Consider the following 18465-nt stretch of genomic DNA (forward strand, 5'->3'; position numbering starts at 1 on the left):
ATGGAAACAAACAACAATAGTAGAAATAACCCACCATTGGCTAGGGAGGCTGTGCAATATAAAACCACACCTGGGATTACACAGAGGATCAATTCCCTCATACACCACAGCTTCAGTGGCACAAGAACATTCAAATGTATTTCAGCAACAGTGAGAAATATAAGGAGAATGTCCCCCCGATACTGTCAAGAAACATCTGGACATCTGGCTGGAACAGATACCTGACCAGCTATCAACACCAAGCTACCCTAGTCCCAACCTCAATCATCTAGTAGACTGGACTTCTGAAGGAAGTGGGCAGCCTGGGTGCAGTCGAGCTCTAGCTCAGCCGTGTCAATAACCGATAGAATAACTCAAACAATCAATCCACCATTCCAAAATAGAAAATGCCGGACCACTAAGATCTGCTTGTTTGGAAAAAAAAAATAATTGTAGTAGATCCTCTACTCTATTATTTTTCTTAATTTTTGGAATTTTTATTAATTTTGATGCAACATTTATGTAATAATGTTTTTACTTAATATGCATTTACTGTAAATCCCATTATACTGAACAAACACTAAAAACCCTCTGATCTCCTCAAATGTCATGCTGAAATAAACATCCTCACCAAAAATTTAAAAAAAAAAACAAAAAAAAAAACATGATAGAGTAGACGATCACCTGAAACTAAAGCAAGCAGAAGCACCGGAAGTTGCCCCAAAGCAAGGGAGGTAAGTCATTAATTCATTTAAGCAAGTAAAAATAAACTTAATGATAAAACTGTAAGTTATAATAAAATCGATTTTTAATTGTAATTAATTTTTCTACAGTATTATTTTTCCAAGTTTTTGATGAGGATATTTATTTCAGTATGACACATTTTTTCTTGAAATACGATTTTAAATTGTGACCAATACTATAGAAGTACCTTTTTTAAACAAGATAATTATATTTATTTATTGCGGACTATTATCCTCATCTTTCTTACTTGTTTCACAACGTTTCGGCCAACTATTCCTCTGGCCTTCGTTAGGTGGTAACCGCGATGGGATAGGAACTCCGAATTTCCTAACTGCATTCTCAGCAATAACTGCCATCCATAGTCGTTATCGTCTCACGTTTTGGCCAAGTACGCCTCTGGCTGGCTTTGGGTAGGATTGAAACCGCTATCTTCAAGCTTCAAGCAATTCTCACCTGGAACCGTAGAGATTCAATGTCTCTATCCACTGCGCCCCGGGCCCCAAAGGGTGATCAAGGTTGGATTTTTTGTTATCTTAAAAATCCACGCTTCCATAGTCAGGTCCGTACCGAATGGTATATATATTATTTAATCGGAATTCGTTATTGAGATGAGTATTATTTATTAATTTATTTATTGTGGACTATTATCCTCATCTTTATTAGCTGTTGTTTCACAACGTTTCACCCAACTATTTCTCTGGCCTTCGTCAGGTGGTAACCGCAACGAGATAAGAACTCCAAATCTCCTAACTGCATCATTAGTAATTACTGCTATAGTTGTTGTCTCACCCGACGAAAGCCAGAGGAATAGTTGGCCAAAACGTCGTAAAACAACAACTAAGAAAGATAAGGATAATAATCTTCAATAAATAAATTAATAATATGGATCGATATGGATTATTGCAGACTTATCCTCATCTAAGACACCAAGAAAGATGAGGATAATAGTCCGCAATAAATAAATTAATAAAAATAATACTCATCTCAATAATGAATTCCAATTAAATAATAAGACAATTATACTACACACAATAGCTTATATGTGTTAATATCTAAGATTACAGTTACCATCACCTAATAATACCATCACATTTGGAAAAACATTCATTTTACATGCTGTCCTATGCAAAACAGCTTTTAGAAACTGACTTCCAAACCAACCTATATCTGGCCAGGTCTTTATCCCTCTCCTGTTTTTCTTGACTTTCTCCTGAACCTGTTACCTCAACTGTTCTACATCTAATCTAATGACTCTTGTTCATTCTTTCAATGTGACCATACCATCAAAGTCTCCTGATCAACACACATCCTCTTATACTGTCTAGGTTTAATTTTTACCTAAAAATATTAGATCTAAATCTGCCTTTAAGACTTACAGTACTATCATTTCTCTCCATGCAATGCAGGTCTTTAACCCTCACTGACCAAGTTTTACTTCTATGTATCACATTACATACCATGCTCGATAGACATACAATGGTAAGGTGTAGACACAGCAGTCTAGAAAGAAAATGGTTGTAGAGTTCTTAAAATGCATCCGACAAGTCTTGTAAATGATGTTTTATGACAATGATTTCATGAAGACTGAAGAAATATTCCAACTTGTCATGAAGCTGACTGACAATTTCAAAATGTTTCAATGAATTGCTAAACATCAGCTAATTCTTGGAGGCGTAAAATCTGCAATTTACCATGCACATTGAACCATTATTCGCAGTCAATTGATGGTTGGAGATGGAAATGTTCAAAAGATGGATTTCATTGTTCATATTGAAAAACTCTTGAGTGAAGCAGACTCTCTTTAAAGATTTCTTTCAGTTTTTACACAAAACTCAAACTGAGCAGTCATTTTCTTTATAGGCTACTGTGTTTACATATGTGTGTATATATGATATAAACATTTGTTTTTTTTGTTTTGTTTTTTTCTTTGGCTTGTGCTGGGGTCTTTTGGCAAAACAGAGCTTACCATAAAAAACTGTTTTAGGAATCGATAGTCATCATAGCAAAAAAAAAAAGAAAAAACGTTTTCGTGATAGCATCAAGGAGAGTCTGGTGAACTTTCATGTTCCTACTGACAGTTGGGGACCCCTAGCACCTGATCGCAAGCAGTGGAGGGCATTGATATACAGTGATGCAGAGCACTTTGAAGTGGCCAAGATAGACCAAGCGAAGCTCAAGAGAGCAGATAGGAAACACCAAAGCTTGCCACCCAATCATGGAGATCTTTGGATCTGTGGTGTGTGTGACAGAGCTCTGCTGTCCAAGGCAAGTCTCGTTAATCACATAAAAGCGCACGATGATATAAGTTCTGTTGCTGTTGCTTTCCTAAACCAATGACCTTCTGTGTCATGTCTATTTGAGGGTGTGCAAGTCGCTGGCAGGACTGAAGAATCATCTTCGGGCACATAGATGTTCATGCACTCGCCCGACAAGATGTCGCAATCATCATATGATATATATGTGTATACATATATATATATATATATATATATATATATATATATGTGTATATATATATATATATATATATATATATATGGTATTTATTATAAAAAAATTATTCTTTGTGACAATGATATTTAAAAATGTTCAATATTTATTTTAAAAAAAAAAAAAAAAAAAAAAAGAGGATGAAGAATAATGGAAATAGTATCTTACCTCCAGGTTCGCAATACGCATTGTGCCGCCAGAATACATATAGCGCTAAAAAGCAGCAGCTTATGTTGAATATAAACAACATTAATTTGGTTTTATAGGAATATTTCTCCTGAAATTAAAAAAAAAAAAAAAAAAAAAAAAAAAAAAAGAAAATAAATTATTAAAGGCTATAAAAAGTTTTTTTAAAAATTTAACTTTGAGCCAAAAAGTCTTTATTTTAAAAATATCTTCAATTTAATGAAAAAAAAAAATTAATGTTTTGTTTATAAATCAATAATTCAACATTTAATTAAATCATTGTTTTTTTTTTTTTTAGTGGAAATTGCTCCAGACAAAGCATGAAGCCACTTGCTGTAAGAGCTTTAAAATATATATATATATATATATATATATATAATTTTAAATAAAATAGAATTAATCAACAAAAAACATTTTTTTATCCTTTCCAACTTCGGAATAATGGTCTTCACTTCTGGCAGGAACTGGCTGATGTAATCACCATATTTGTTGTATGCCCGAGTACTTTCCAATCCTTCTAGATTCATTATCAGGGATAGATTAATTTAACTGGTTTGGAACTATATATATATAATTGGTTTTAATAACTTTACAGACATTTCAAGACGTTAACATTATTGGTTAAGTTTATTTTATTGATAGTTTTTATCAGTAATGCTTCTAGTATTTCAAGTTTTCATTAATTATTAGTCTGTTCAAGTATAGATGTGTTGTCAACTAAAATCTTCCTTAATTGGGACAAGGGACAGGAGTGTTGATTAGTCAGGTGGTTAAATATAGCACTGTTTGAAACAAGAGAATAATATGACGATACATATATATAAAAGCCAAGTATGTCCAAGGATGGAATACTGCTGCCATATCTGGGCAGGAGCTGCTAAAAATAGCCTATCCTGCCTTGACAGAGTACAAAATAGACTTCGTGGCTTAGTGGGGGATGCCCTTTTCTCTACCCTACAATCTCTCTCCCACAGAAGAGACGTTGCGAGCCTATCCTTGTTTTATCGTTATTTCCATGGCAGGTGCTCGTCTGAACTCCAATCTCTGGTCCCCCCTCACCAATCTTTCACGAAAAACACCCGTCTAGCTGAATCCACTGTGAAAAATTTCCCCCACTCTTTATCTGTGCCTAAATAAAAACGTGGATTACATGAACAAAGATTCTTTCTTAGAACTTCACGCCTGTGGAACTCTATTCCGTCTGCCTGCTTCCCATCTGACTACAACTTGGATGTCTTCAAGTCCAACGTTAACAAATTCCTAATGAACCGCCCCCTTAAGTAAACACTTCATCAAATCTCCACACTAACGTAATGTACTTGCAATAAGCCTTATCCCTGAGTGGCTTCCGGGCCTTCATAAGTGGTGACCACTGTGTAAAAAAAAAAAAATGACGATGACTAAATAGTTAACAACATGAACTGAAAACCTGGATGTGCCAAGTTCGAATCCAGTTCATTCCACAGAAACACTTTCATCAAACCCATACCTGACTTTTTGTCTAACCTCTTAGAAGAGAGATATATAAAGACTACTACTAATAATAATAACAACTATATCTATGAGATGTTTCTCGGGATGCATTGAAGACATTCTAGTTTTTAATTTTTATTTGTTTGCAATCTTTGGGTATATTTGAAAGAAGATTTTTGTGGTAAGGGAGACAACTCTTTAGAGTTTTTTTTCAATTAAAAAATAAAAGTTTTTCTCTTGGTTATTTTTCAGCCATAACATAAAAATGTTTCCATATTAATAGTAATCAGAGTGGGATTACATAATGCAATAAATAAACTGTAGCAGAACATTATAGTGCCAATAAAATGGTACGAAATAGTGTTTCCCATTATGTGCGCAAAATTCTATTCAAAACTAGCTGGACACCCAGTATTGCTCGGTCATACAATATTCTTAAACATGGTATTTTAATTTATGCAGATTGCGTATGTATTATTATAGAATCAATCCTAGATTGAATATTATTACGAGGAATAATTTGATAAGTATTAATGAGTGGTGGATGGACAAAATACAAAAACTGATTTTTTTATCTTTAAAATTCTTTTCTAATTTTTTATGAAGATACTTATTTTTGCAGGATGCATAAACGTATAAAACAGTTTTTACTTGGAATGTGATTTTTTCACTCATGTTCCACCCAATATACACACCAAAACTTAACACGAGAGAAAAATTGTATATTTAAAAGTGAAAAGATTAAATTTTGTTTACATCTAAATTTTATCCAAATAAATCCAAAAAGAAAAGACACAGCCAAGTTGAAATTGAAAGAAGTTCCACTATATCTTTCCAATTTCACACTCAAAACTGGTTTATACTAACGAGTCACCACACTTATGCAATAATTCTGTCTGGCATGACGTCATATACATTCATTTTCCTACAAATTAAAATTCCATAATTCTAAATAACAGCAAAAGATAATAATCATACTAAATCAGAAAAATTAACCATGTTATGTAATATTTATACTTTTAATTCCTCAGCAATCAAAAAATCAGTGCTCTGCACATTTACCAATCATGCCCCCTATTAAGACTTTACTTTACTCCAAACTTGCAATAATTCAAGGGAAAATAACTGAAAGCTCATAAAGATACAAACGAGATCCACCTCACTCTGTAATCTATATCCCTACTCTATAGTCACTTATGATTAAGGCTATGACAGAACATTCTTATTGTTTTGACTCTCGAATATATATCCGACACAGTTAATCAATTGAGAAGCACATCATTATCTGAAAACATAAGATATTAACTGGTATATACTCAGAGCCCTACTTATGATAGTGCTCGACTGAACTCCCATCTATGCTCTCCCTGTAAAATTTTCACAAGTACTTGTCTAGCTACAACTGTAAGCAATTTCTCTCACTCTCTCTTTCTGTGCCTAAAACTAAACAAAAATTCCATGAGCAAATTTTCTTTCCTAGAACCGTCTGTTGAAACCAATACCATAAGGCTGCTTCCCAACTGATTTTAACATGGTCATTTTCAAGAATAAGTTCAATTCAACCAAAGTTTCATCATTACTGATCATCACACTGCTGTTTCACCCTATCCTTAACAATTATTAATCCTTCCTTATACAAGAATGGCCTCTAGGTCTTGATAAGCGGTGACCTCCGAGTAAAAAAAAAATTTTTTTTAAATAAAAAAATTCTACAAATGATAGGATTTAATTTATCTGAGGGATCGAGTTTCTTTTATAATGATGCTGCGAGTAGGATTTTACAATTTTCACGAGAAAATAATGACTCTTGAAATACGTTATTTTGATATTTTGTTCCAACTTATTTTTGCTTATTTACAAATAATTCTACTTTACTTTGATGGGAAAGTAAATGATTCAATAAAACATTTGTTCCGAATTTTTAATTTGCAAGTTATTGCTCGCAGGCAATGTAAAGTTTATTTGTAAAGCAATCCAAGCTCTCTTTTTGTGTTGTTAATTAATGTATTGTCACTCAGCCTCTATCTCACTTACATTTAAATTCTACGTGGTGTTAAAGGGTTTGGCCTATAAACTCACCTCTGATGTCATGATTCTCCCTCGAAATGTTCGGCCCCATTTGATGAGAATGATTGTCAAGAGCATGTAGAACAATGATGAAACGAGGAACGTGATGAAAAATTTTTCATGAAGATCTGAAATAGAAAAGAAAAAAAATTCAGATAGTTCTGTTTTCTTTAACGATTACTTCGAACAAAGCAGATATAAGGGCCTACTGATAATTAGGAGCCAGATTCATAGAGGCATCAGCAAGATGTTTGTTCACATTACATTTCTGCTTGTTGGTACAGTCAAGGAAACGGGGAGAAGCGAGGGAATTCCAAAGGCAAGCGGTTCGAGAAATGAAGTTATTAGACCAGAAAGTTTTGACATCTGGGGAACTCTACAATAAAGGGGTGTGATTTTGCTGCTTATTGAGTTGGTCGGGTCTATTTATATTGAAAAGGGGCAAGTGCAGCAAGTACTTATAAAAGAAGTACAGGAATGCAACTTTATGGCTATGTGACAGTAGTTAAAGCTTAGTAAGAAGCTTTTTGTTTTCAAACCAAGGTGCAGGATTAATCCCCTCGGTGAGATGTACACACAGATCTCATCGGATATTAGCTGTATGACCATTATAACACCATGCTTAACTATTTGAGTAATTTCTACAGACTTTCATATGTTCCCCCCTTTCTGCCTGCCTGACACAGACGTGTTGATGGGAAACTAAAGACCTTGGCAAACAAAATTAAGGACAACCTGGCGGTACTATCAGGTCCACACGTATTTGGTCACTAGCACTGGAATCGAGAGTGGTTATTCATTTCCTGCAACTTGGCCAATTATCATCAAAACTAGACTGCGATGATTTGAGATGCAGTTTGTGTTCGGGAGAATCAAATGAATAGGTCACAATTTTTTTTTTTTTTTTTTTTTTTATTCAATTTTCACCCCAAACAAGGCACAGTGCCACTTTGAAGCAGGGGGCTACTATCAGGGACTTAATTAGCGGGGTCATTATGAAGGGAGATGAGTAGAAAGATGTTTGTTGACATTACACTTGAACTTCTGCATATCAGTGCAGTTGGGAAAGCAGAATCCCGGAAGGGAGTTCCAAAGACCCGCAGTTCTGGGGAAGAAACTATTGGAGTAAAAGGCTTTTTTGCACCTAGGGATCTCTACTGTAAAGGGATAAGACTTAGTAGCTTGTGGGGTTTGTCGGGGGTAGTTACGTCAGGGAGGTACAAGTGTTTGCAGTTCGTCAGAGCATTCACCATTAAAGTATTTGTAGAACAGGCATAGTGATGCAACATTTCGTCGATGGGACATAGGCTGAAGCTTAGATGACAGTTCAGGACCTATCAGGTTGGCGACTGTCTTTTGAACCCTGTCCAGGAGCGAGAGACAAGCAGCAGATGCACCAGCCCAGATGTGACAACAGTACTCCATACATGGGCGAATGGTGGCCTTATAGAGGTATTGGATACTGTCAGGGGTATAGTTTTCTAGCACGGTAGAGGGAGCCAACCTTCCTTGCAGCAGCCTTGGCAATGCTCTCAATGTATCTATTCCAGTTCATATTCCCTGTAAACGTTAGGCCGAGGAGTTTAAAAGAAGTACTTTCAGGCAATATGTTCTTGGCCATTGCTATTGGTGGTAGAGAAGGTTTCTTGTAGTTATTGAAGGAAACAAGCTTAGTCTTAGCAGCATTGAATGTGACCAACCATTTTTGTCCCCATTCCACTACAGATTGGAGGTCATCCTCTAGTGTTTCTGCCATTTCCTTGGATATGTGTTCATTTGTTTTCCCCTCATATCTGTTATAGAGAGTGGTGTCATCGGTAAATATACCCATCTCCGAAACAATTTTATCAGGGAGGTCATTTATGAATATCAGGAATAATAGAGGTCCAAGAATAGACCCCTTACGTACTCCCGCATTTATGTCATATTGTTTAGATGTACGACCGTTGAGGAAAACTTTGATTTTTCTATTACTTAAGAAGGATTTAATTACATTATGAATTCTTCCAGTGATTCCATATGATCTAATTTTCCTTAGAAGACCATCGTGCCATACCCTGTCAAAAGCCTTAGATATATCAAGGGCTACTGCTCTACCCTCCCCTGTTTTGCCCAATGAACGGTATATACGTTCAGAAACTACAGTTAAGATATCTACTGTTGAATGGGCTTGCCTGAATCCATATTGTTTGTCAGTCAGGAGTTTAGCAGCTGTTAGGTGCTGGACTAGGGCTTGATTAACTAAGGACTCAAATATTTTGGCGAAAAGTGGGAGGAGGCTAATGGGGCGATAATTTAGTGGGTCAGTTCTTTCACCAGAATTCTTGAAGACTGGTACCACAGAGGCGGTTTTCCAGCAGTTGCGAAAGCAAGATTTATTAAGGCATCTATTGTAAAGTTTGGAGAGAACTGGAGCAACCTCGGCAGAGCATTTTTTTAATCGCACAGCCGGGATGAGATCTGGTCTACATGCTTTTGAGGTGTCTAGGTTTTTTATAATAGCATGTACCGGAGAAGGGGTGATTTTCAAATAGTCTAGCGTGGCGTCTGTTCGCAGAGGAAAAATCAGGGAGGGAGTGGTGTACCGAGTTCAGTGTGGAATTTGAGGCAAACTGACTGGCAAGCAGATTAGCCTTGTCAGTTGCCATGCAAGCAACGTCATGATTGTTGGATAGTGGGGGAATAGTTGACTGTCCATTATTTACTACGCTGTTGTAGATTTTCCAAAAATTCCGGGTTCCTAATTTCTGTGCTTCGATGCGTTTTCTGGTGGTTTCAGAGTAATCTGTCTTAGCTGTCTATCACTTTCTTACAATTATTTCTAGCTTCTATAAATTTCTGTTTATTTGAGCTGGACTTATGCCGGTTGAATCTGCGGAATGCATGCTGCTTTTGACAAATGGCAGCTGCACAAGCAGAAGTAAACCATTGGGGAGAGTGGGGCTTGCTATAGAATTTCCGTGCAGGAACATGTGCTTCAATTGCAGTTTTGAACCATTCAGTGGTCTCATTTGCACAATGTAAATGTTTACAATGTAAATATATGTCCGTGTGCATTCACTAATAGGCAATATCATCTGCCCAATTCAGACACCGGTTGCAGCACCAACATACTCTCGGCCAGTGCTCCAACAGAAGGATTCTTCCTTCAAATAAAATTAAATTTAAAATAAATAAAGTTTGGTTATAGTTAGTTACATACTTTCATATTTTCTAACTCCCGGCAAGGCTGCTACCGGAAACGGTGACAAGGCAAATCAGTTTCTTCACTTTTATTGTTCCTCAGTATTTCTGTTGTGAAACGATTTATTGAAATAAAATATATAAGAAAAGGACATTACTGAAAATATACAATAAAAATTATAATCATACAGATAAAAAATGACACAATCTTTATTTGCACTTTTAATAACAAGAAATTGAACTGTCACTGCTTCCAGTAGTAGCCATGCCGGAAGTTAGGAAGTACATTAGCTGACTATAACCCAAAGTTTTATTCGAGATGTTACAATGATACTAGTTTTGTTCTATTAAACAACAGAGTTGGAAATGAGAATTCTTAGCCCAACCTAATGTGGCACAATGATAAGCTCTCTTTTGGGGAGCTGGGCTTTCCACATTAATAAATCTTGTGCTCACAGGGAGGAAAGTAAAAAAGATGCGTTATTGGAAAAATACAGCAGCTTCAGTAACTGTCGTTAATCAAATAGGATCCAAGCCAAGACAGACAGTTGCTTAGAAAACACGGGCCCTTAGAGTTGGCTTCAAAAGATCAAACCCAAAAAAACTCACCACCAAAATTCATCTGAAAAACTAAACAAGGTTCCAATGTTCTGTGTGCTTGTCTCTTTCTTTCTCTGTCACTCTCTCTGCGAGAGAAAGAGAAGAATTGTACTGTATTGAACAGTTTTACCGTGAGCGTCGACTGGGACAGACGTATGGAGTTTGGATCCAGTCACACTTGATAACAGACAGGTCTTGAGTTTAAAATGCCCGTCAATTGTTAAAATTAAAACACAATTCTATTTCTATATAAAAAAAAAAAATGTGTTGTTTACTATTTTATACAAGCATTCAAGTTTCAGCATCCATGTCGACAATGAAAATCCTGTCCATAATGACGTCAAGACGACTTGGAGACAAGACTCACAGCAAGTATAGCCAATATTATATCAGCCCCTTAGTCTAAAGAGGATGTGCCTATCATTTCATCAGGTTTAACCCCCGGGAAGTAGATAGCCATGCCAAGGACCTAATAACCATTCTAGAGACGTCCTCACAACACAGACAAACCAAGTAACTCTCTCCGGCAGACAATAGTAGCATACAAATCAAAACAAACAATTCATTAGCTAAGAACTACAGGGCTCATTTCTATCTGAGACACACACACACAAATCTCAATTGACCATGAAACACCCAAACAACCAACTAAACACACTATCACCAAAATCACTCAAGACAACAGCTACCAATTAATGGACATAAAAATCTGACTAAACAGAGGGTCAGATATCTGGATGACCTTTATCTTGGGAAAGATTCAAATAGATAATCATCATGGCAGTATGCATAGAATCATTACATGTTTTTTTCAAGTCAACAAATTAAACTCTGGATGGTTAACCCCAAAGCAAATATATTTTGCATTTCTTGGAGGATTCCCCTTTTCTCATTTAAATATTCCTCACTCATAATAAGACTCTTACATCACATGTTCCTTGCAACTAAGTGCATGTTTACAACAATTACTTATAAAATTTTATGAATTCGATACGATACACCTAACATAGATGAGAGGTTCCATCAGCTGAAACACTCAGGATGAGAATAGTAGTCTGAAGAATCCAAGTAATGAAAATTTTATTTTTAATTGAAAATGAAAAACATTGAAAGGAAACAGATTTCTGTTAAATTCAGGGGAATCTGCACATAATTTTGAGTGGAACCATTTTTTTTAATTCATGGGAATAGCAGGCTCTTGTTCCATCAGCCATAAATAAGTTCTTAGTACACGATGGAACGATACATTTGTCGCCCTAAAGAAAACAACAGTCCAGCTTTATTTTAAAACTTTTATTGAAAAAAAAAAAAAAATCAATCTAGGTAACTTGATTATGTAATAGAGCTGACATCTATTCAATGTAGCTGCTTTTAACCTCAAATACCGCCTCGATAACTGCAAACATGCCTTTTACACAATGGCTGGCAGTAGCTTGGCGAATACTCAACAGATGGCGGCGATAAGGCTGGTGTTGGTGGAGGTCAGGTTGATGGTTTCGTTGTATGACTAAAAGAAGTAGCCCAGCAGGTATAGGTCGGGGGGGGGCAGTGAAAGAAGGGTACAAAGTCATAGCACTCCTTCTGAAGCCAAGCCTGGGTCTCTTTAAGCTTGTGGGCTGGCGTAGAGTCCTGCTGCAACACTCACGGTCTGCCAGTGGCCACCTGATTGCACCAGGGGATCAGGTCACCACACACATCCAGGTACATTTTGGTGTTGACTTTCAAGCCAACTTCGAAGATGTGAGGTGGTATGATGTGACTTCACTTGAAAACACATCAAAGACACTAACTGGAGTCAGAAACTGTTTTCATCACTCTGGGCATGTCCCTGTTATTTGTGGCAATCCAGTGATGCATTTTTGAGGGTGCTGGCAATGGCCCTGTTCTCATAACTTGGATCAGTAGAAAGCATAAGTGGTACATCTCCAATCTAGCTCATTAAACATTGTGTCACTTTCAGACATGATAGAAAGCTCCTATCACTCTTGGGATTTGTACACAACTGGCCAACTAGTAGGTCTGCAGCATAAAAACAAATAAAAAAAAACAGAAAACCGGTTTTCACCAAACAGAAATGGAATCATGTAGTCTTTTCTAGGGCAATAATTTATCATTCCATTCAGTAATTCGCAATTGTATTGAGTATTGCTCACACTGAGGATTTAACACAGATCCACGAGTGACACAAAAAAAATAAAAATAAATAAAAACTAAAACTGTTTTTTTTTTCTTATTTAAAAAATAAAATACGTACCAAAAAATAATGTAACTATTAAAATGTACAATGATTATCCGCCGTTTGTTTATTAAAAATATATATATATATATATATATATATATACACGAGCAAACAGTTAATAAAACATGTTAAAAACATATTTAATCTGAAAAGGAAACACTAGATAAGTGGATAGTCCTTAATCCGCGGAGTTTCGAAGAAATACTTTCCTTCTCATCAGAGGGTAGGAATTAGCAAAATGCGGGATCAGATTTTGCATGCAAAAGTATTTGATGAAACAACAAGTCAAAGATCTTGATAACAAAAAAAAGTGAAGCAGAGGGAATATGGTGAAGAAAAAGGTGATTACACATGAATGGATAGTCTTCCACCAGACTATCCATTCATGTGTAATCACCTTTTTCTTCACCATATTCCCTCTGCTTCACTTTTTTTTTGTTATCAAGTAAGATCTTTGACTTACTTGTTGTTTCATCAAATACTTTTGCATGCAAAATCCGATCCCGCATTTTGCTAATTCCTACCCTCTGATGAGAAGGAAAGTATTTCTTTGAAACTCCGCGGATTAAGGACTATCTACTTATCTAGTGTTTCTTTCCTTTTCAGATTAAATATGCTTTATTAACTGTTTGCTTGTATCATAAGCTCTATCTCCTATTAGGTTTTATCGAGCTTTTACATCTGGCTGAGATAACTTTATAAATATTAATTCTTTAATATTTATAATATACTTATAATATAATTTAATTGGATCATTTTGGTAAATTTAATTGTTATATATATATGTGTGTGTGTGTGTGTGTGTGTGTAACAATGCACCATACATTAAAAAATAAATTTTGATGGTAAAAAAAAAAAAAAAAAAAAACTCGGGTTTTATGTCTTTTTACCGAGGCAACTAGCATGTGCGAAGATCAAGATACAGTTTCACTCATTTGGTGAGGAGTCCTTAAACACTAATTGATTCCAAAATATTTATTTGAAACAAACTGTCAAATCAGGTTAATAATTACCCTATTTCATTTAAAATTTGTTTTAGATGCTAGCTTCATATGTTGGCCAGACAAAACAAACCAATCCAAATTATTTTAATGCACTGGATGAATCCAGAAATAATGGTAAAAAATTAATTTACAAAAACATTGAGATTTATCTGATAAAATATTTAGGAGAATGTTCTGTTTTATTTGGAAACTTATTTTTTTTTTTTTGCAATGAAAGTAAATTGAATTTTCAATTATGGAAAAGGCAAAAAATGTTGGACTTACCGTGATTTTCATTGGATGCTACATAAGTGAGACCAAGTAAAGCCATATTCTCAACAATGTGCAAGATGCAGGCCACGAAAGCAATGCGTTTATACGTTTTATTTTGAGATAAGTCTACGGACATGTGGAAGTTGTAATAGGCCACTGCAACCATGAAGCGTGGAGCAGAGTGAAGACCGATACATGTTCGCCAAACATAACGTTGTGGGGTGAAACCTCCAATGGCAGCACTGATAGATGGCAAGTAATTTGGAACCTGGTAAGCAAAAAAAAAAACTAATACAATTAGAAAGACAGTTGAGTGATTGCAACTTAATATGATTGTAATGCTATCAACATTCCGAACGACCAACCTACACATGGTAAGAACAGCTTTCGGAATAGACACCCCATTTTATGAGGGGGGGGGGGGTGCTGTCAGAGTATTTGCCCCAAATTCAACCTTGATACATGTTATTAGCAAGCATACTCACCTGTAAAAAAAAAAAAAAAAAAAAAAATAGGGGTGGGTGGCAGTGTCGTGCAAAGAGAAGTACACTTTTTTATCATTACAGTGCCTAATGTAAGTCATATCTGGAAAACTACTTGTCTCTGCCAAAGTTAAAATAGATTGTCTTATTCAGCAGTCGAAAACCTATAGAAATTGTCAGTTTAAAGGAAATGGTGTAGTTGGTGCTCCAGTAAAAAAAGTACCCAAAAATAAATAAAATAAATAAAATAAAAAGTTAATGTCCGAGCAGTGTGGAAAATGATTCCTGAAAAGAGAACTAGACAAAAAATAATTATATTAAAAAAATATATATATAAACAATAAGTATATTTGTAGGCAATGTAATAAAGGGGAAATTTGTACCTTAGTGGCATAAATTATTTGATATACAAAGAAAGTAAAAATAACAAAACTGACATAAATGTAGTTAAATATAAACTGAATGAAAAGTAATGAAAATGATAATTTATCTCTTGACTTAATTCAGGCTTGGAGTGTAAGAATGTGTTTTATATAAAACTAGCAGGGCTACCCGGCGTTGCTCGGGACCGTATAAACAATGAAAAAACAAAAGCAGATATTGAACATATGTTTTATTCTTAGGGGAGAGGAATCTTTCATCTCAAGTTTTAGCGTTACAAACAAACATTTGTCTTTTATATATATAGATAATGACAGGTTTTTTGGGGGCCCCCCTCGAAGATAACTGATCAGTTGACCAACTTCTAGTGGTCCGTTTGACGCGAAATTTCGATATTTGTCATCCGGGTGATGGGGCTTCGATATGATACCAAATTTGTCAAGTTTGGTTCCGTCTTTCAAAAGTTTTAGCGTTACAAACAAACATACATACATACACACAGACGTTTGGCTTTTATATATATAGAAGAAATAGTTTTTATGATTTCGAAAGTGAAAAATAATTTTGTTTTTTGCCTAATCACCTCAATGTAGGCTCGGTGCCACTTTGATGTAAGGGGGAGGGGGGTTTACTACAACTCCCTTTTATTAAGAGAATCAGCTGACATTTATGAACCCCCTCCAAATTCCACAATTTACATTTTTTTTCCTTTTTTCACGTTAATCGCATCAAGTACAAATTTAAGTTTCAGACTAGAAAAATAAAATTGAAAAAAAAAAAAAAATTACGACTTATCGTAGGGGATCATTTTTCAATTATAAGGTTTAGCAAAATATTGTCGCAATATTTTTCTTGGTGATAGTCACAAAGTATGCGTTCAATTTAGTTAGACATTATAATTGAAAACTGATCCCCGGCGATAGAAGTCATAAGAAATTTTTTAATCTGAAAGGAAAGTTTGTAATCAATGAGATTAACGTGAATAAAGTGTAAATTGAGGAATTTAGAGGGGGGGGGGCAATTTCCTAAACGTCCGCCAGAGATTCATTCATACTATCATCTCATAAGTTTTGACGCTCGATTGAAAGATATTTTTTATTAAATCAAATCATTAATAAAAGAAAGCTGGGACAATTTTTTTTTCTAATGTAGAAGACAACTGTTAAAAAAACGTTACCATAACATGTTATAAAGAAGAAAAAAAAAATTAAATAGTTGCCGCAGCCTCGCCACGTTTTGGGTAAATGTTTTAATGTAATGTAAGTATCAGTGGTTCATTGTTTTTCTATTAATACCCGATTACAGAGAACAGTTTGTAATTGTTTATTAAGAGATCAGTTCATTTTAGCATTGCATAATTTAGGACGCTGAAACCAGACATGATAAAAAAAAAAGAAAACTGCGACAATTTTTTTTAATGTAACAATATGTAAATAATGTTAATCCAAATAATGCGAAGTAGCATAATTTACAATGCTGAAACAACGAAGCCACGGTATTTGCAGTAAATGTAAACATCACTCAAGGTAGCTGTGCTAACTGGTTTATACGAAAGTTACGGCTATTTTGTTTGTGTAACTCTAAGCTAGATGTTATGGTTAATTTTTTGTAAACAGTAACCTGTAAAGTAGAGGAAAAGCAACAATAGGAAAGTATAAATGATTTAAAACAATGCGTGGTGACTGAGCAGCCATAGTAATTAAGGGCTGATGTGTCCATTTTTTGTATGATTGTGTATAATCCAGAATAATAGAATGTCATGGTCACTAATGAGAATAGGCAGAATGTTAGAGAGGAGAATTCATTATTTTCGAATAGTGAAGTGTGATATTAGTTGTATTAGTATGAGTGTTTAATCCAGTTAAGGGTGTCAGATCAATATAGTTATAATGGTTATATATTTACCTTGACTGGGAGGACTTTTCAGGTAGAGGGGAAAATACGAACCACTTCGTCTATGGATCTTGGCAATCGTGACGATGTCGCTCGTAGGAAGTAAGATAGGATTTTATTATAACGAATAAATGTCTGTAATGGTGTTTAAAAGTTACATAAGATGATGGATAAAAGTTTAGATATAATAAATTTGTATGTGGCATCTGTTATTGCAAACCTACCACAATTTGGTCCAGAGGGGAATTTCTGCAATCAAAATATGATATACAGGATAGGATAAGTATGAATAATTTGCAACATAAATGTATATGCAACCATGAATACACACATAACACACAGTCATGTGCATATATATGTCGGGACGATTAATCGGAAGATTTGCGGGTATCAGAATCAGTATTCGAAAAATTGATGCCTATTTTCCGATACAAAAATGATTCTTTTAATTGTCCTTTTTTATTTGATTTTGTTTAAAGTAAAAATCTTCCATTGCTGGTAATAATGATAAAATAATAAATATTTATTAATTTTAAAATACAAATAAATCTAAAATCGATAGATCATTCTCCGCAAGTGTATTTTGACGTTTAGGAAAATATTTGCATTTTTAACATGTGTTTTTATGAAAATCAGGGAAAATAACAATCTTATAGTTAAATGATTAAAGATTTATAAAGAATCGGAATCGGTAATTGTATCGGAATCAGGAATTTAGTTCAGAATCGGTAATTGTATTGGAATCAGGGAAAAATATTGGAATTGTCCCATCACTAGTATGTACATACAATATATGTACATATTAGACGTGTGAGTGACTCCATGTATGCATGTAAGTTAGTTTAAGTAGATATATGTATATGCTCATATACATATATAAGTGTGTATAGAAAGGTTTGTGCATCCATGTATGTGTAAGTTTTTATTTTATAAAATTATTTTTATATAATAGCTTGAATTAAAGTTTAAAATGCAAAAGCCAAGTATCATGGTTCAATTGTGCCCCCTAAACAAAAACATTCATTTTAAACATGCACCCGTCTTATCAGATTTATACGTCGGACCCTTCAACTTGTGTGATGATAAAACATCTTAAATGCACTTGTGAGATTAGGTTATATAAAGGTGTTAACTTCGGCCAAAATCAAACTGTTTCTTCTTTAATTGGATTTTTTCGATTATCAATACTTATCAAAGGCATTCTGATACAAAACCTATCTAAGAATAGTCCCAGATATATAAAGTACATTTGTATAAAATTAAAAAAAAAAAAAAATAATCGACTCAGCCATTTTAGAGTCCATAGTACACACACACTTCTATATATAACTCGATAGACAGTTTAATATCATACTAGCAGGGAAAGGGGGTGCCTGCTTTACCTGGTCATAAAATACACTTAAATATATTTTAATTTGTCCAGATTTTGTATATATTATTCGTGATTTCAAAATTAAAAAAAAAAAAAAAAAAAAAAAGTATTTGGGTGCCA

At 34.7% G+C, this 18465-nt stretch overlaps 1 protein-coding gene across 2 annotated transcripts in view; it reads right to left on the reverse strand.

The window, feature by feature from the left end:
• The window catches only part of LOC145259212 (acyltransferase PGAP2-like), an 89583-nt gene that overhangs the window by 49733 nt on the left and 21385 nt on the right, over positions 1-18465 (reverse strand). For both annotated transcript variants that reach the window (XM_080117045.1, XM_080117046.1), the window contains exons 2-4: positions 14230-14485; positions 6952-7067; positions 3382-3490 (exon numbers count right to left, since the gene is read on the reverse strand). In XM_080117045.1, coding sequence (XP_079973171.1) covers positions 3382-3490; positions 6952-7067; positions 14230-14485 — 481 coding nt within the window. The remainder of the gene's footprint in view (positions 1-3381; positions 3491-6951; positions 7068-14229; positions 14486-18465) is intronic.

The sequence above is a fragment of the Euprymna scolopes genome, chromosome 34, assembly GCF_053919585.1.
Source record: "Euprymna scolopes isolate OS-2025 chromosome 34, ASM5391958v1, whole genome shotgun sequence".
Lineage (NCBI taxonomy): Eukaryota > Metazoa > Mollusca > Cephalopoda > Sepiida > Sepiolidae > Euprymna > Euprymna scolopes.